Raw genomic sequence first — 19,673 nt, 5'->3', positions numbered from 1 at the left:
AGATTCATGACATTGGGATTAGCAGGACAACAGAAACCATATAGGACCCCAGGACCCCACTGTTGCTGTAAGTCAGGAAATCACTCATTTTAATTCACACATTCACCCTTCTTTTATTGTCCATAACATAGAGGGATGTGGTTTTCTAGACCTCAGAGCTAAGTAAGAACAATGTAACTGATAACAGTAAGCAGAGGCAGAGAGCACAGGTAGTTATCAGCTCACAAGGTTTTCATTCAGCACCAACAGGTTGTGGGGTTTTTTTCCCAACTGAACTGATATTCAAAGATTTTAATTGCATATATGTCAGAAGGGACCAACTAAACCTTTGATTTGTAGGGTTTAGATATGCTTTATTACTAAAATGTTAAAGCTAAACATGAATTCAGCCACTTTCTAAGATCTGCTGGTTTAAAGTGGTTGTAAACCCACTTTTTGGACTTCTACCTATAGGTAAGCCTAGAATAAGGCTTACCTATAGGTAGTGGAAATATCTCCTAAACATGTGCTGTTTAGAAGATATTTCACTTGTAGTCCTCCGAAAATTCCAACGGCGCATGCGCGGGGAAGAAACGAAACTAAGAGCCGTTTCTTCCCTAGCCTGTGCCGTTAATCGCGGCTCCCGTGTGCATGTGTGGGAGTGACATCACGTGGCTCCGGCGAATCACAGAGCCGGAGTCCGCGGCACGGAAGGAAGAGGGGCCAGAAGATGGATGCTGCCTACACAGGGGACATCGCTGGATTCTTTTGCAGGTAAGTGGCACATAATGGGCTAGTAAGCGATGCATACTAGCCAATTATGCTTTTTATTTGCAGGCTTTGCAGCGAGCAAAAGAGGAAGTAAAACCCATTAGGGTTTACTTCTTCTTTAATACAGTTATGTCAAAAGAGGTGCGCCCTCATGGACTTATCTTTTTTTATTTACAACTGACAGTTTTGCTGAGCATTAGGAGTACAGCTATTGCAATACACCCGGTGCTCTGACAGTAGTGATTCTGCTTTCTCACATAGCAGCTGCTCTGCCCCTCCCCTCTGCTGTTCATTCACAGAAGGCTTTGTATTTTGTGAACATAATACACATAATACAACACGCTCTGCGGTTGGGCAAGAGGAGAGGGGGGGTGGGCAGAACAGCTGCACACAACTCTACAGTTATAGAAGCTGAAACCAGAAGGTCCAGAATAAGAGCGCCAGAAGTATAGTGATAGCGGAGTTTGGTTAAAATGTAAATTAGAGATAAGTCTGAGGTGGCATATACCTCATTGGACTTAACTCCTACTAATGCAATACATTTAGAAAGTGGTTGATATCCTGGAGTTCAGCTTTAAATAAATAGGTGTGATGTCTAGTAAGTTTAGAAACCACAGTGATATCATACAGTCACATGTGGCCATCATAATGTAGACTGAAAATGATGAAAAAAAATTACATCAATATTGACAATAAAAAATGCCAGCATCACTTAAACCGGAGTTCCGTCCCCCTCCAAAAATTAAGTCAGCAGCTATACATACTGTAGCTGCGGACTTTTAAGATTAGAACACTTACCTGTCCTGGAATCCAGCTATGTCGGCACCCCAGCCAATGTTTCCTTCGGCTGTCGGGTGCTGCCACCGCCATTGCCGGTAAGAAAACCTTGCGGCTTCAGAGCCGGGTTCCTACTGTGCTGCGCTCTTACTGGTCTGGCAGCAGAAGGAGGAGGGGGGCTAAACTTCTGACATACCTCATCGCGGCGAGGTCCTACGGAAGTGGGGAAGGGTACCTGTCAAAAGCAAGTCCCCCCCCCCCCCCCCAAGGTGGCACCTTTCAGGGGGAGGGGGCTGATAAGCGGAAGTTCCACTTTTGGGTGGAGCTCCGCTTTAACTACTTGAAGACAAGGCCATTTCTGGATACAAGTAAAGGCGCAGAGAACTGGAGATAACAATAATGACAACAATAAAAGCAAAGGGATGGGGAACAGACTGAAATTTTCCAATCTTATAATACATTCAATGGATAAATAATGTCCACATGTATATGTCCGAAAAAGAAAAAACTGTGTATCACATTAGCACATATGGGGAATGGTCTCACAGTCATGTACAAATGAGGGGTCATGTACAAATGAGGGGTTCAAGGATCCAAGTAATGGTAGGTCCACAAGCAGGGCTGCCTTCATCAAGAAGCGAAACCACATTCCAATCCTAAGGAAAAACAGAAGAGAGAGGCGCCTCTGGGTGTAGACTAAAAACAAGGTTTATTCATAAAAAGATAATGATGATCAAACTCACATGTTGAAGATCATCAATAGGCATAAAATGGTAATCAAATGCTGGAAAGGACATCATCCATCAAAGGTTCAAATCAGTCGAAGACAACTCCTGGCGGGGGGCTCTGCCTGTGTGTGAGGAGAGGTACCGCTGAGATGTGAGGCCGGCCGCAGCGGTGACAAGTCACAATACTCGGTGGAGAACAGGGAAGAGCGTAAACATCCGGCGAGGAGTGATGACGTCATGAATCGAGCGACGCGTTGCAGGGCGTACGGGCTGTGTTGACGTGACAGCCATTTCTGGAACTTTTTGTTTACAAGTATAAATCCGTATTTTTTGCTAGGAAATTATTTAGAACCCCCAAACATTTTATATATATATAATTTTTAGCAGAGACTCTACGAAATAAAAGGGCGATCATTGCAAATTTTTTATGTCACACAGTATTTGCGCAACGGTTTTTTAAACGCAATTTTTTGGGGGGAAAATTAAAATTTTATGTTTCAATGGTTTTTATTAAGGTTTTTCAGAATTAAAAAAATGTACAAACATTCAGATGAGTCAAAATCTTGTCTTTTACAGCAATTAAAGAGCACATAAGACCGAACACTAAAGCAGGCCATACATGGTTGAATTTCAAACAAATTTTCTTTCCAAAATCAGAAAGTTTGTTTTTTTTGTGATCCGATGATGTGACCATTGATTTTTGAAATTCGGCCGACCAAGCCTTCAATTTCACCTCATGTTGCTACAGAAAAGAAATTTTGTGGGCGGGAATCTTCTTTTCTTATTACATTTCTCGCACAATTCTCCCATCATTGATTAGAAAATCGTTCGTTTTTCAAAAAATTTCCAACATGTCCGATTTCTCAAATTTGATTGCCGCGCGAAAATCGGCCGTTGTTGTAGCCCACTAATGGGGAAAAATTCATATGAAAATTCTTTCATACGATTTTTGAAAGAAAATTCTTTCGAAATGCGAACCGTGTATGACCGGCATAAGAAGAACCATGTGCGTGGGGGGTTCTGTAAGCGACCGAGAGAGATGCTAGACATGGCTACTGCATACCCAACTTCTCCTATTGGGAACAAGCTAAGATCGGGAGGAGGCATATCCATCTCTCCTCCTCTTGTTTTATGGTTTTCTATTCCCCACATCAATATTTTATCTTGTGTGTAACTATCTATCGCTCAACCTAGGAGTCATCTGAACAAAAGGAGGAATATAGAGAGATAACTGGGGGAAGGAACAGAAGAGGCCAGAGTGAGAGTAGGGAGAAGAGAGGGAGAGAAGAGAGAATACCGGTGGGGAAAGCAAAAATGTCGGCAAGTACTTCGTTAAGAAAGACCATTAGGGAATGAGGGGGACCTTCATATAGCGAGCCCAAGGTGCCCAAATCGAGTCAAATTTTTTCCTGGTGTTAAGGAGGGTACTAGCAGTTTTTTCTTGTGGCATTATCCAGGAAATTTTCCGTTTTGGCCAAGGCGACGGAGACCGAAGTTTCCATGCATGAGCAAGTGTAATTTTGAATACATAAATTAACAGCGCTAGCAGAATATAAAACGTCAACGTGATAATGTGCTAGTAAATTATTGACAATATTAACAAGTTCTATACATATATAATGAATAAAGTGCTCAGTACTCCAGATGCAAATTCTAGTGCTTCGTGGTTCAAGATAGGATTTTTCAAGTGCCACACTCCCCTCTTGTGACCCCATTCACCAGAGTTAATGGACCCTCAGCTTTGCCGTCTAGGGGTCAATAGGGCTGTGATCTAAAAAGATCTGATGAAGAAGAAGCTTCCATGCAGGTATTTATGTGGATGGACCGAAGTAGATCATTTCGTAATGGGAAACAGAGATAAAAAAGCCGATAGTGAAGTACTGCTGATACTAAATCAAACGGGCAATCAAACAAACACCACTCACGAGACAACTCTGTAAAACGGGCATCAGTAAGTTTTGGGTTCGCCGCTGTACGACGTGCGTTTCATGGATAGCGGAAGTTGCGTCACTGGTTAGTGAAACTGGAAATACGTTGATGCGTTTCGCCCCTCCTCCAGGGCGTCATCAAGGACATCATTTCCAGTTTCGGATGGTGTAACTTATATACAAAGAAGCAGACACCTCCTCTCCAATTTGCCAAAAGTAAAAAAACAAAGACCATCTGGTGTAATCAAACACCAACTTTTGATAACATCACTTCCTGTTATTGCCAAGTGATAACAAAAAACTTGATTGCCAAAATACAAATACTTTAAAAATAACGTACAGAAATTCATTCTTTTAAAATTCATGAAAAGGAAAAACAAAAAAAATTATGATTCATTAATTCTATATGAGTTCATTGCTTACATAAAGAAAGTAAATAATAAAAATAAAGAAAATAAAATACAATTTTTTCCATTATGAATGATCTACTTCGGTCCATCCACATGAATATCTGCATGGAAGCTTCTTCTTCATCAGATCTTTTTAGATCACAGCCCTATTGACCCCTAGACTGCAAAGCTGAGGGTCCATTAACTCTGGTGAGTGGGGTCACAAGAGGGGAGTGTGGCACTTGAAAAATCCTATCTTGAACCACAAAGCACTAGAATTTGCATTTGGAGCACTGAGCACTTTATTCATTATATATGTATAGAACTTAATATTGTCACGGTCAATAATTTACTAGCACATAATCACGTTGATGTTTTATAGTCTGCTAGCGCTGTTAATTTATGTATTCGTTTTAAGGTTCAAGCACCTTTGTAATAGCTGTTGCGGTTTATTATTTTATTTGTTATTCACTATTCCATCCAGCGCGAGTTCTATTTAGTACTATAAAACTGTAATTTTGGCTCCTAATAGGATAAAAAAGATCAGTGCTTGAGAACATTTGGGAATTTTATCTATCCGTTGGTTGAGGAGAGCTACCTGAGGGAATTGAGAGAGTGCAGTCTCCATTATTTTACGAATCAAATGAAATATCTTGTTCCAAAAACCCTGGAGTCTGGGACATGACCAAAGAGTATGGAGCAGGGAGCCCGTGTGTCCACAGCCTCGGAAGCATAAATGAGAGGTATTGGGGTATAGTCTAGTAAGGCGGGTTGGTACCAGATACCAGCGGGAGATAACTTTCAAGTTAGCTTTGATCAAGGCGGCATTATTGATCCCCCTTAAACGAGTGAAAGACGCAATGATGCCAGGCTTCTAGGTCCCAGTCCATCTCCAGGTCATTTTCCCAGTTTAGCATATAGGGAGCTTTATTCTTGGAGTCAGCTAGAGCAGAATAGATCATGGAAATACCTCCTCTCTGGTCCGTGATCCTAGAACACCACTGTTCATAAATAGTGAACTTAGGAGACTCTGGTTTGTTGGCCCAAATTGAGTGCAAGAAATGCGAAATTTGGTAGAACCCGAATCTCTCCAAAAGAGGCATCTCCAATTTGTTAATACAAAAACTATACGTTAAAGGGTTCTGAAGAGGCCTTTATTTAGCCACCATTGGAAGGCTCTAATATCTAATCCCGGGGGGTAAGAGTGGGTTGTGAAATATGCATCAAGGGGCGTAAATCTGAACTGGGGATGCTGTGGAGGTGAGAGGATTACACAGTGCATGGGATACCAGGCAGAGGCTTAGAACCATATACAGGAACCTACTGCAGTGCACATCAAGACTCCATCTGTTTTTTGGTCAGGTATTTGGCTGGAGTTCATTACTCCATACGCCTGAAGTCCTTCCAGCTGGGACACCTGCCGCTTCTCTGCTCTCTTGCCCTTCTTGTACGTGTCCATCCCTTTTCCCCCTGGCATATTACTAAGGCCTTGGGCTTGTGATTAATCTGTGGGAACCTAATCTGGGGCCCCTGGATGCTTTTATCAGTGATTGGTTCATCTCTCCCGTGACGAGTCTGCCAGGACGGGATCACGCTAATTCCGCCAGGATTTCTGCTTGTGGTTTCTTCCAATCGACCTTCTGGTAAGCAGAAATTCCTATAGGCTCACATAAGTCAATCCTGTGTCACGCTGAGATATCAAGCCTTCAGCTGTGCTGAGTGTGCGCACACTAGTTTACCATTTGGTAAGCTGCTTCATATGTTTGTGCACTTGGTGCGATTTCTGCATTTTGGTGGTAGTTGTATGCTCACTTATCCCTGATTTTTGGTAAGCAGATATACTCGGTGGTTCATATTTTTTATCCAAGAGCACCACTCATTGCATGTTGCATGTCACCAATTTCACATTCCTGTGTATGCTGTGCACACAGGATGTCTTTTTGATATTTATGATTTTGTTTTTTTGAGGTTGCACTTCTCCTTTTTGTTTATTGCTTATTACCATATCAGTATCACGCTATGTTTTTGCCATATATTATTTTTTTGGATAACCCTATGCGGATCTGATTCACTGCACGAGTGCGACTGACCTTGTCATATTGGAATCGCTCTCCTAAAGGCCCGGGCTGGGTTTAAGCCACCTGTCTGAATTTGTCTTACGTTCTGGTAAGCATTTCATCACACAGATGTATCTTAAGTGAATTATCACCTTTCAACATTATCACATTTGAGGAGTCTACGTTATTTATTTTGGACTTTCAATTGGACTTTATACTTTCATTATTGTTTAACACATTTAGCGCGGTTTTTCTTGGTTTATGTTTGTACTGGTGTGCCCCACCTATAGCCGCAGCTCTATAGATATATGCTTTATTTCATTAATATTCTTTATATATTATTATTATTATTTTTTATTTTATTTTATTTACACTATTCGAATTCATTTTAATTTTCTTCATTGTTATTCCCACTATATTCCAAGCGCAATTTTATTTATTTTTCTTGTAAATCTGAACTAATTTTAGGAGATTTGTGCAAGACATTACACAGAGCTATCGAGTGCGATAAGGTGGGAGATAATATGAGGGGGCGAGATTTTGGGGAGCACCACAGGAGGTAATCTAAGGTGTTATTAGGTACTGCTTGTCTTTCCATAATGACCCAATCAGGCTTGATTCCTCTTGAGTAAATATAAGGAGTTGTGCCGCCTGATAGTACTACCAAAAATTTGGAAGTCGCAACCCCCCCTTGATTGCGGGTTCTGTAGAGGATTGATTTGGAGAAGCGGTGTCCTGTTTTTCCCCAGACAAACCGGACAATTGAGGATTGTAACTTAGTTAAGTGAGATTTAATTATGGGGATAGGGAGTGAAAGAAATAGGTAAAGGATATGTGGAAGGAGGGTTATCTTGACCGCGTTAATCCTCCCCAGCCAAGAGAGCCCAGGGAGGGACCACTGTGATAGATCGGCCTCTAACTTTTTGTAAATAGGGAGATAATTAATCTTGTAAAGATTAATCTTGTAGAGATGGTCGATAGCGGCAGCAAAGCTGACTCCTAAATAAGGAATGGATGAATGATTCCATGAAAAGGAGAAATGATCCTGGAGGCGTTCCACTAAGGTTAGGGGGGTCAATATGTTAAGGGCCACAGACTTGGCCATGTTAATTTGTACGCCAGAGACTAGACCAAAATCTTGTAGCAATTTAAAGATATTACGAGAAAGGGGAGAGGCTACGAAGAGGACTATGTCATCTGCAAAGAGAGCACACTTGTGAGTAAGAGGGCCGCAGCGAACTCCATGAATGTCAGGGTGATGCCTAATTGCGATAGCGGGAGTTACTATGGGGATCGCAAAAAACGGAGATGGGGACAACCCTGTCTCATACCTCTGGCAATAGGGAAGGAGTCTGAATAGAAGCCTTGCATCCGTATTTGCGCTGTGGTATTTGAGTAGAAAGCCTCCAGAACTCTCATGAAGTTTGGGCCAAAGCCCCATCTTTCTAGAATAGAAAAAAGGTAGGGGCAGGGTATCGTATTTTAGACGAGAAATCACTTTAATTGCTCTTCTTATCTGGTCTGGGCTCTGCCTACCCGGCATGAATCCCACCTTGTCCTTGTTAACATATACTCCAATAAAGGAAGCTAGGTGATTTGCCAATATCTTAGACAAGATTTTTAAATCATTATTGATCAAAGAGATAGGTCTATAATTCCCAACATCGCTGGAGTCCTTCCCTGGCTTAGGGATCACAGAGATATATGCCAGGTTGGAAGCCAGTTCAAGTGACGTACCACTTCGGATAGAGTTGAAGAAACGGACCAGGTAAGAAGAAAGGGTGGTCACAAAGGTTTTATAATAGCCGGCCGAGAAGCCATCAGGCCCCGGAGCCAAACCAGTGCGAAGGCCTTTGATGACGTTTAAGACCTCGGACTCCAGTATGGGAGAGTCAAAGATAGAACGGTGACTATTCATCAATTTTGGGAGGGGAATCTCCTCCAGGAAGGCCTAAGCAGGGAGGATCAATAGGGTTCTCAACCCGGTATAGTTTAGAATAAAAGGAATGAAACATCTCCATGATTCGCTTGGGGTTTTGCGTGATAGACCCTGAAGGAGAACTAATTTTGGGCATAGAAATGACATGCAATTTGGGACTCAGCTTGGCCACAAGCCTAGGTCCAATCTTATCCCTCTGGAGGTAATAATGTGCTCCTGTCCACTGTAAGCTTTTTTCAGCTGTTGAAGTTAAGGCTAGATTTAGTGCTAGTCTAGCCGAGTCAAGCTTGGCCAAGGAAGGTGGTGTGGGGTTTTGTTTGTGAAGTTTGCTAAGTGATTGAAACTCCTTATCCAGTTTCTCTGTGACGACCCAACATTCCCTTTTAAGTTGGGAGGCGAACTGGATCAATTTCCCTCTTATTACTGCCTTATGGGTTGTCCATAGCAACCCCGTTGAAATGTCTTCTACATCGTTAAGGAGAAAAAATTCCTTCAGTTTCTTATCCACTCAGCAGTGATTCATTAAGGCGCCATGGATGAGGGCCAGACAAGGATGGGGTCCTTGCCAGTTTAAGCTAAAGCATGGTCCGACCACAAAGTGTCTCTAACGGAAGCTTGTAAGGCTGTGGGAGAATTCAGGGACGGGACAAAAATATGATCAATCCTTGCGTGAGTCTGGTGGGGGAAAGAGAAGTGTGTATAGTCTCTAGTGGATGGGTTTAGTTCCCTCCAGATATCAGCCCCAGCGAATGTAGGAGTTTGGAGATGCGAAGGCTTTGTTTGGGGGTCTCTTAAGAAGGGGTTTCCCATTGTCCGATTTGTCAAGGAGCTGATCAAAGGTGATATTAGTGTCCATATACTACAACAAAGAAATGACCACAAAATAAATCTCTTATTAATAATGAAATAGTGGTTAATTACTCGCTGCCACTCCTCTAATTGAGAGGCTCTAGCCGTAGCCAATATGAAGCGTAATTAAAGAATAACCCGGGGAAAGTCACCAGTGTGGATATCCCCGGGAAAAAGATAGCTACTTTTGGCCAGAAGGGGCAATAAAGAGAAAAAGATATGTAAAAAATCAATATCAAACTTTTTATTTAAACAAAGCCATACAGCTATTAAAAGTATTTGTATGTATTTGTTATGTGGGTCACTACAGGCGCCTGCACTGCATGTGTTATCTGTTATTGTGTGTGTATTGTCAGTCTGCGTGAGTTTGTCTGTTACATTGATACACCATCTGTATATTATACACCTGGTGTACCATTTTATGGTCGGTCTCAGAGGACCTATGTTGTTTAACTTCCATTGGGAGGTAACATACAAATACTTTTAATAGCTGTATGGCTTTGTTTAGATTATTATTATTATTATTATTATTATACGAGATTTATATAGCGCCAACAGTTTACTCAGCGCTTTACAATGTATAAGGGGGACAACACAATTACAGTACAATACAAAAGGTACAGGAGGGCCCTGCTCGTAGAGCTTACATTCTAAAAGGGAGGGGGTGGTGGTACAAAAGGTAATAGCTGCAAAGAATGATTTGATGGGGGTGGCTCAGGGACAGTTATGTGGGTGTGGGATAGGCTTCCCTGAATAAATGAGTTTTCAAGGATCTCCTAAAGGTGGACAGGGTAGGGGCTGATCGGACATACTGGGGCAGGGAATTCCAGAGGATGGGAGAGGCTCCGGAGGAGTCCTGAAGGCGAGCATGGGAGGAGGTAACAAGGGAGCTAGAGAGCAGGAGATAAAGTTTGATATTGATTTTTGACATATCTTTTTCTCTTTATTGCCCCTTCTGGCCAAAAGTAGCTATCTTTTTCCCGGGGATATCCACACTGGTGACTTTCCCCGGGTTATTCTTTAATTAAGTGATATTAGAGTCGCCTCCCAGTATGACCCGACCCTCATAGTGAGAGCCTAAAATGTGCAGCATAGAGGAAAAGAAAGCAGCTTGGCTTCGGTCCAGGGCATAGTAGGAGACAAAACTGAATAAAAGGCTATCAATCTGTCCCTTGGCAAGGATGTAGCACCCTTCCTGATCCTTAATTGATCCTGATCCTTAATTATCTGGATAGGGGAGAAGGAGATTAATTTAAAGAAGAGGATGGCCACCCCCCGCTTCTTGTCCTCGGCGTTAGCCAAGAAAAAATTTGGGTATTTATGGTGAATAAAGGACGGATTAAATTGTTTAGGGAAATTAGTCTCCTGTAAAAGGAGGATATCGAGTCCCTGTGAATGATCGTGTTAAAATGCTTTGCGTCTTTTAAGTGGAGAATTTAGGCCCTGAGTTTTATGTGATGCCAATTGGAGAGATGCACTCATTAGATCAGTGGGAGTCATGGAAAAGAGAGGAGATAAGTACCAGTAAAAGATGACCACATACCCCCCGGTCCTGCGAAAGTTCAATGTAGTGATTTGTCAGAGGAAACCTGAGCTTAAATGTACTTGTAAATTGATGAAGCTTATGCACCGGTATCTGAAAAAGAAAGAAATGCATAAGAGGAATGAAGAAAGAACAAGGTGTTGAGCACAGAACAGGAACTGTTCTGCTCTCACAGAGAGCAGCAGGATTGATCCTGCCCAGACCTGAACAGGTAAATACTTGTCGTAGTGACCTGTAATGTACAGGGCGCTGTCCAGGGGCGGACTGATAACTCATGTGGCCCCCGGGCAATAGGAGATTATGGGGCCCCCCGGCAATCAGAGATTATGGGGCCACACAGTATACACACACACAGCATACAATCACACAGTATACACATACATGTACACATAGTATACACAGACAGATGTAAAAAAAACACAGATTTATACATACTGTCCCTATTTTTACTGAGGCTGGCAACCCTGATGGGGCCCCCTAGTAGCCTAGGGCCCTCAGGCAGTGCCCGAATGGCTCAATGGGCAGTCCGCCCCTGGCGCTGTCCTGCCGTCCCCCAGAGGTGAAAAACGCTGAGAAACAACAGGGGAGGGATGTGTATTCCGCTCCAACCTTAGATCCTCTAGAAAGTGAGGGCCCACACCATGCACAAATATAATTTAGTAAAAGGAAAACTGCTGCAGCATGTAGAACTATTAGCTGCTAATTGGGTCTCATGGAGAGGGAAAGCCTACCATGGTTTACCAAGCGAAGAGGGGGATGAATAAGGTTGCCTCCATTTCAGTTGTCCCCTCCAATAGGCCCAAATCAAAACAACAATGGAGCTAATAATATACCCAGCAAAAGTGTAACAACTGGGCAAATCTCTTGATCGGGATAAATGCAAGATGTCGTGAAGACAATCGGTAGCGATTAAGCTAGAAAGGTTAAACAGGTAAGAACTGAGCAATACTGAAAATCACTAAAATAATGGAGCAGCCCTAAACTTTAGGGAATGCCCACTAAACAAATATAAGTTCACAGGGTCACGTCAAACGGAGAGGAAAAGGAAATGTTTCCTTCTAAACCGGTCGGGTCAACGAGCGACCTGACTAGTGTCCGCTGGAGAAGGTCACCTTTAAGGGGGATGAGAGTCTCGGGATCTCTTCGGCTTCTGTTTTTGCCAGACTGAGTTGAGAGGGCGAGTCGGCGGAGGGCGCTTGAAGCTGTGGTGTCTGTTGGGTTACGGTGATGAAGGAGCTTGAGAAATGATCAGAGGTGGAGAAGAAGTTGTTCACCCTCTTGGAAGGTCGCTAATCCATAAGAATTATTTCAGAATTGGAAGTGTAGCCAGAAAGCAAAAGACCACCTATATTTCACAGCTTTTTGGGACAGGGCTGACAGGAGCGATTTCAGTGATCTCCGCTTTTGAATGGTTGTAGGGGACAAGTCTGCGAAGATTTGGATGGTATGGCCCTGAATATCGGATTCCCGAGAGAGTTTCATAATGTCCTCTTTAACGGCATAAAAATGCGGCTTGACGACTATGTCTCTAGGGAGAACATCTTGGCGCAGAGGTTTAAAGGCTCTATGAGCTCTGTCGAGTTCAAGCCTGTGTTTCGGGATATTTGCGATGAGGGTCTTGATGAAAGATTTAACCGTCCCTATTTTCGAGGTCGAAATGCCGTGTCTAATTGGTCCTGTATGTCCTGTATGCGGGCATTATTTTGATTGACCCATGCGACAGTGATCAACTGTTTGCTCTATAGCTTTAATGCGTTAACCTAGGTTTGATAAATCAGCTTTTATTGTATTGTGATCTGAGCAGCAGTTTGGTCCAGTCCATTAGCCAGCATTTCAGAAAACTTAGCCACTAAAAGTGTCATATCAGGTGGATGGCCCAAGGGAGAGGGAGATGTTTGGTATAATGCAGCTGGGTCTGCCGGATTAAGAAATTAAAAAGAATACAGCGCTAAGAATTAACAAATAAAAAAACAGCAACAAAAACCATCTAATATCTCTATGGTGCAAGTGTACAATGTTAAATTAAGTTGCGCTAAATCTGAACGATCACACTTGAGTGACAAAAGATACATAAACTTGACAAAAGTCCAATTGAGATCATGCAAACAAAATACAATAAAATAAAATGAATGTTCATTTGTGCAATGTAGTACACAGATAGAAAAAACAATGTTCGTGAAGAAACAGGTGCACAATATTGATAGGTGTATGGAGAGATGAGTATGGATGAACAGCAAAGTCCACTGCAAATATAAATTCTCAAGTACCCGTCACCGCCCACTGAAGTCAAGGCTAATGGAGAATAGAGTCTCAACCTGAAAGCAAAGCTCTATAAGTGGGAACCCTTACCAGAGCTGGTGGACCCCCTAAAGAGCAGAGTCGTACACTCAGGCAGATTGAGCCCTCTGCAGGGACAAATGGATCTTCCGATGCCTCTGATCCCTCAGTGTCTTCAAGTAATCGATGGATATTAATTCAGCAAGGTGCGGAAATGAACCCGACAGATGGATGCTCTTAATCTGGAAAGAGATACACTCAGGCTCAAAGCCACGAGTGTAAGAACAAAGGGACTCCAATCGTGTAGTATAGTTTAAAAAGGAGAGCCTTTAATGCTAATAAAACGAGCGGAAAAGCCCACAATATGACATATACAAAAAGAACTACGTTTAAAGCAGCCGGCTAGCTAAAAGCAAACAAACACCCGTGTGTCGGGGTCACATGTGGCATGATGGCGTCAGCACAAAGCACCGCCCTACATGTTTCGTAATACCTTAGGTCTTCCTGGGGCACGGGCGATGTGCTGATCCACACACACAGCTACACCCACGCCCCGTTTTCATCCGGGCGCCATGTTGTGACTTTCAAAACAAATGCAACACAAACTAGAACCAGACCTCGATCCGAAGCTCATAGCGGTCACATGATAGCAAATACCATTTTACATGGGTAAGTACACGCCGTTAATCAAACCTATGATACGGTATGATTGTGTGCACACCAATAACATTAATTCAGTGCAAATTGATCATTTCTTAAGGTATATAATTTTTAAAAGGAACTAAAAAGACCAAAAAAGAAATAATAATAAAAAAAGAATTATCAACGAGCGTCACATCAAGGTCGAGCTCTCTCACAGAAGCACACAATAGTGTAATCAACAAGTAACATAATTCATAACAAAAAACCCATAATCCTTTACAATAGTAACATTCGAGCAATAAACAGATTTCTTCCTAACGTAAGAAGTATCAATGAAGGCATTGATCTCTATGTCTACATTTAGGCCAGAGGGCTTATATTTATATATCCAGCTCATTTCGAGCTTTGAAATTGCCCACCTTTTTTGGTCCACCTCTCCAAGGTAATCTAAGCCTGTCTATCCCTATCATAGAGGTTCCCTTAGGGTTTTGTTGATGCACCTCTAAGTAATGTCTGGAAACTGGACGGCCTTTAAAGCTTCTCCTGATATTCCCTATGTGTTCGTTCAACCTGACCTGTAATGTGTGTACAGTACGACCCACATATTGAAGCCCCTATGGGCAGGTCAGGAGATAAACGACACAAGGGGTAGAGCAGGTTATGAAAGATTTAATGGGAAACATATGAGTTAGTTTTTTTAGAAATGAACTGTGTGGTTTTCCTATCCCTAATGGCATTAATAGAACAGACAGCACAACTATTACATCTATAAAAGCCTACTAAGTTCTGTAAGAACATTGGCTTATCGGTGGGTGGATCGCAAACACTGGGAGCCACAAGTTGTTTAATTGAAGGGACCCCCCTAAACATCACCTGCGGCTTCTCGGGGAGGACAGAGCCCAACACATGATCGTTTTTGACTATTTGCCAGTGTCTGCGTATGAGTTTTTTGATGGAGAAATGCTGTTGGGAGAAATGCGTAATGAAAGGGCATGAAAAATTATTGGAATCATGTACCGATACTGCAGGTTTAACTGCCAGTAAAAGGTCACGGTCCAGCGTTCAGACTTCTGAAATTTTGTCGTTAAGTGTGGCTATATTGTAACCTTTTTCAATTAATCTATCTCTAAGGACTTTGGTTTGTACATCAAAGTCACAAAGTCATCAACTCAAGTACAATTCCGTCTCATACGGATAAATTGGCTTTTAAGGACTGAATTTAGCCATGAGCTGTGATGACAGCTGTCTCGAGGTATAAAGGAATTTCGATCGGTCATTTTAAAATAGGTGGAGGTGACCAATGTGTCACTTTCACTCCAAATGGTCAAATCTAGAAAGTTGATGGTACGTTGACTGGCTTCATATTTTAATTCTATGCCTCGACCGTTGTCATTTAGGCTGGTCATAAACATTTGTAGGGACTCAAGGGTGCCATCCCATAGGAGGAGGACGTCATCAATGTACCTGGCCCAGAGAACCAGTTCTGCCCCCATGGCCACACCCTTTCTCTGGAGGTAATATTTATTACTATGCCAAAAGAAATTGTGTGTGGTGGCATACTCCAAGAGTTCCATGATGAACCCTTTTTGTCTTGCAGACAAGGTGGTATATTTCTCTAGGAAGTAATTCACTGATGATAACCCCCAATCATGTGGGATTATATTGTACAGGGATGTCACATCCGCTGTGACCAGCCAAAGGCCTTCCCTGTACGCACAATCCTTGAGTAGATTAATGGTGTGTCTAGTATCTTTGATATAGGCAGGTAATGATCTCACTAAAGGTTGAAGGAACCCATCAATATATTTACCAGCCCGTGAAGTAAGGGAATCAATCCCACTGATAATGGGTCGGACGGGGGGATGGGCCGAATCCTTATGAATTTTGGGCAGGTAATATATGATGGGGTTTCTAGAAGAAACGGGTATAAGAAATGATTTTTCTTTTTTATTAACTACGCCAGAATCGAAAACCATGGTTTACAATTAGCTTGAGTTCCTTTTTAAATCTGAACCGTGGGTCTGAGGAGAGTGGCATATATGTCTCTCTGTCACCAACAATCCTATTAAGTTCTGTGGGGTAATCAGACTTATCTGCAGGATTGTCCCCAGCAGGGGAATGCAGAAAATACTTCAGGGTCCTGTCAATTAGGGAGACAGTGGAGGCTGGGGAGGTGGCCGGATGGAGGAGGCTACTCACAGGGGTGCCTGGTGGGTCACAGCAGCCGGGGAGTCTGGGAGGGGGTCCGCAATGGAGTCGGTGTCCTCATCCTCTCCTTGAGGTGGATCCGCAGCCACCATCTTGGAGTCCCTTGGAGCCACTGTGTGAAGTGACATGAGGCAAGAGACTTCTCTTTCAGACGGATTCCCCGACATGCAGGAGAAGCCTCGTATTGTCTGGTGCTTGGAGGCGCAGTAAGTGTGGGGCCCGCTGTCAGTGGCTGGCAAGAGGCTTTCATATGGCCAGAGAGGGACGGAGCTCCTGTATCGAGCAGCCATCACGGCAGCCGCCGCGCATGTGCCTCCAAAAAATAAATTTTAATGAATTAAAAAAACAAAACACAATATATACACCAATTTTTTTGTATATAATGTTTATATAATTTGAAAGATGTTACGCTGAGTAAATAGATACCTAACATATCATGCTTTAAAATTGCGCATGCTCTTGGAATGGCGACAAACTACGGTTCTTAAAAACCTCCATAGGCGACGCTTTAAACCAGGGGTCTCAAACTGGCGGCCCTCCAGCTGTTGTAAAACTACAAGTCCCATCATGCCTCTGCTTGTGGGAGTGCTTGTAACTGTCAGCCTTGCAATGCCTCATTCGACTTGTAGTTTCGCAGCAGCTGAAGGGCCGCCAGTTTGAAACCCCTGATTTAAGCGTCTTTACAGGTTACCTGTTTAGAGTTAGAGGAGGTCTAGCCCTAGAATGATTGCTCTAATGTTCGTGGAGGTATTTTACATGTATGGTGCGAACACTGTTTGTTTACATATGCCTTTGCTTCAGTGCATGAGCACAGAGGGATGTGGGCGCTTTACATTTTTTTTTTATTATTATTATTAATATTTTTACACTGTTCCTTTAAAAAAAAAAAAAACACTTTTATTCCTATTACAAGGAATGTAAACTTACCTTGTAATAGAAAAAAGGATGACAGGTCCTTTTTATGGAGAGATCGGGGTGTAATTATGACCCCAAATCTCTCCTTTTACCTTTTTTAAAAGCAAAAGATCAAAAAAAAAAAAACTTGATCTGTTGTTTTAAAAAATAAAAAAAATGATTTACTTGCACCCTGGTAAAGAAGTGATGTCATTACTTCGCTCCAGTACTCCAAGGCCATAGAGGCGATCAAAGAAGATCTAGTCTTTTATCGCCTCTTTGACCAGCTGGCCGCACTGTCAGAAAAGGTAAGCTTGATACACACTGGCCGGAGAGGGGGGGCGTCTGATCCCGCCACTTCTGAAAGCATTCCAGTGGCTCATGAGTTGCTTGGAACGCTTTCAAGAGAAAGCCAGCTGAAGAAAAAGATACCGGGGTTGTGGCTGGTAGCCTGTAGGCCAGGGGTGCCCAACCTTTTGAGGAGCAAGGGCCACTTTAGCAACTTGGTAACCGGTTGTGGGCCAAAGTGAGCGGAGCAGGTGGGTGACAACAGGTCCGTGTCCACTCTGCATATGCAGATCAGACACGGACGCAGCCCGTTCTCTTCTCTGGGCCCTCCGATCCATCCAGACAGAAGGGGACGGATTCCCTTCTATTTTTTTAAGTGGATCAGATTGGAGATAGGCGGGTGTAAAAGGACACAAGTCTGTTTACAATTGCCGCTCTATAGAGTTGAATGGAGGGGTCGATTGGGTCCGCTTGTAAAACAGACAGGCGGACCTGATCAGAACGATCATGTGAAAGGGGCCTAAGGCTGCTTTCACACTGATGCACTGCGGTACCTGCACCTTAACTAACCTCAATCTTCACTTCTTCCTCAGGATTCCTGCAGGTATCCCTGGCTGCTGCTGTCCTCAAGGTGGGTATGGCTAGTGGCTGCTGCTGGCTGTACTCCAGGTCAGGTCCTGCTGGCTGGTACTGTTGCTGGGTACTGCTGGCCATCCCCAAGCATCAGTGTGGCAAAAGCCGGCGCTAGAGGAAGCAAGCAGCTGCAGAAGAGAGCAGAGCCGATGCTTCCTGTATCGCTTCTGTCACAGGCGGAGTACATTTGGTATCGCTCTGCCTGTAACATGAGAGGACACTATACAGGAAAGCATAGGCTCTGCTTCCTCTAGCGCCAGCTCCATTTTTCTCACTGATGCTCGAGGGATGACCGCTCGGGAGCCCGCGATCTGGGCTTGCTGACCCGCCATCCCAGAGCAGGAGGTGGCGGGCCACATCAGAGAGCGCCACGGGCCAGCGGTTGGGCACCCCTGATGTAGGCTGACCTGTTTGATTCATAGGTATAGCCTTCTATATTATGTTTATATTCTTACAGGTGACGCAGAAAATGAGGCCCAGCAGCAACGTGCATGGAAAAGGTATCTGGTGATCGCATCTGCTGGATTTCTATTCCTGGTGATATTGATTTTTATCCTGTTCTATTACAAAGTATGGAAAAGGTAAGTTAAACGTACTGAGTGGGAGTGTGTGATTCTGTACTGAATGAGCACCACCGTAAAAGCCAAAGTAACAAAATGTATGACGAATAAAGATTCGTCCATCCTGCCACAGTTCTAAATATTCAAGTCTTTAAGCCTAGGTTCACACTGATGTGATGCGGGAAAGGCAGCGAATCCTGTGCGTTTCCTGCACCACATTGAAATCGCACGGCGTTCATGCAATCTTCTGTGGGTGTCGATGTTAAATCAACGACACCCCGAAGGAAATCGCTAAATGCAGCGCAATTGCCAGAATCGGATCACATGGGTGTGAACACCCGTGCGATCCTAGTCAGGTGTGTGGCAAAAAAAAGGGTCCTGCACCATTTCGGTGTGGATGTGGTGAGATATGAGCCATACAAAATGGCACAAATTGCACTGCACAGACATCACATGTCATTTGCACAGGAATGCGGTGCGATTCTTATGTGAATCACATGCTGTGCCCAGCACCGCACAAGTGTGAACCCAAGCTGAATGAAATGTGCTCAACTAAATTTTGGTCCATCCTGCAATCGGTTTAACCACTTGCTGACCGGGCCTTTTTTCTGACGTGTTTCAAAAATCTGTATTTTTTTTGCTAGACAATTACTTAGAATCCCCACACATTTATCTATTTTTTTTATTCATTATTTTTTTTTTAGCAGAGACCCTAGAGAATAAAATGGTGGTCGTTGAAATCTTTTGTCATGGTTTTTGCACAGCGGTTTTTCCAAACGCCATTTGTTTGGAAAAAGTAAAAAAAACATAAAATATACCCCAATTTTTTTTGTATAATGTAAAAGATGATGTTACGCCGACTAAATGGATCCCTAACCTGTCACGCTTTTAAAATTTTGCACATTCATGAAATGGCGCTAAACTACAGTACATAAAAATCTTCAGACAAGGCTTTAAAAATTAGTACAGATTACCAGTTTGGAGTTAGAGGAGGTCTAGTGCTAGAATTGTTGCTCTTGCTCAGACGTTTGTGGCAATACCTCACATGTGAGGTGCAAACACCGTTTACATATCTAGGCGTGACCTACGTATGCGTTCACTACTCCACGCGGAGACAGGGGCGGTTTAAAACATTTTTTTCATTATTTATTTTGTTATATATTATGTGACAGTATGGATCCCTGTCCTCGTGATATTTGCCCAGGATTATC

At 43.1% G+C, this 19,673-nt stretch overlaps 1 protein-coding gene across 2 annotated transcripts in view; it reads left to right on the top strand.

Moving 5' to 3' along the window:
- LOC141129345 (uncharacterized) overlaps nucleotides 1-18,526 on the top strand; it is a 67,140-nt gene extending 48,614 nt beyond the window's left edge. For both annotated transcript variants that reach the window (XM_073617319.1, XM_073617318.1), the window contains one exon: nucleotides 18,360-18,526. In XM_073617319.1, coding sequence (XP_073473420.1) covers nucleotides 18,360-18,487 — 128 coding nt within the window. In that variant the 3' untranslated portion in view covers nucleotides 18,488-18,526. The remainder of the gene's footprint in view (nucleotides 1-18,359) is intronic.
- The last annotated feature ends 1,147 nt before the right edge of the window (nucleotides 18,527-19,673 follow it).

This window comes from Aquarana catesbeiana, linkage group LG02, assembly GCF_042186555.1.
Source record: "Aquarana catesbeiana isolate 2022-GZ linkage group LG02, ASM4218655v1, whole genome shotgun sequence".
Classification (NCBI taxonomy): domain Eukaryota; kingdom Metazoa; phylum Chordata; class Amphibia; order Anura; family Ranidae; genus Aquarana; species Aquarana catesbeiana.
The sequence above is the reverse complement of the archived record's forward strand: the minus strand, read 5'-3'. Positions and strand labels throughout refer to the sequence as shown.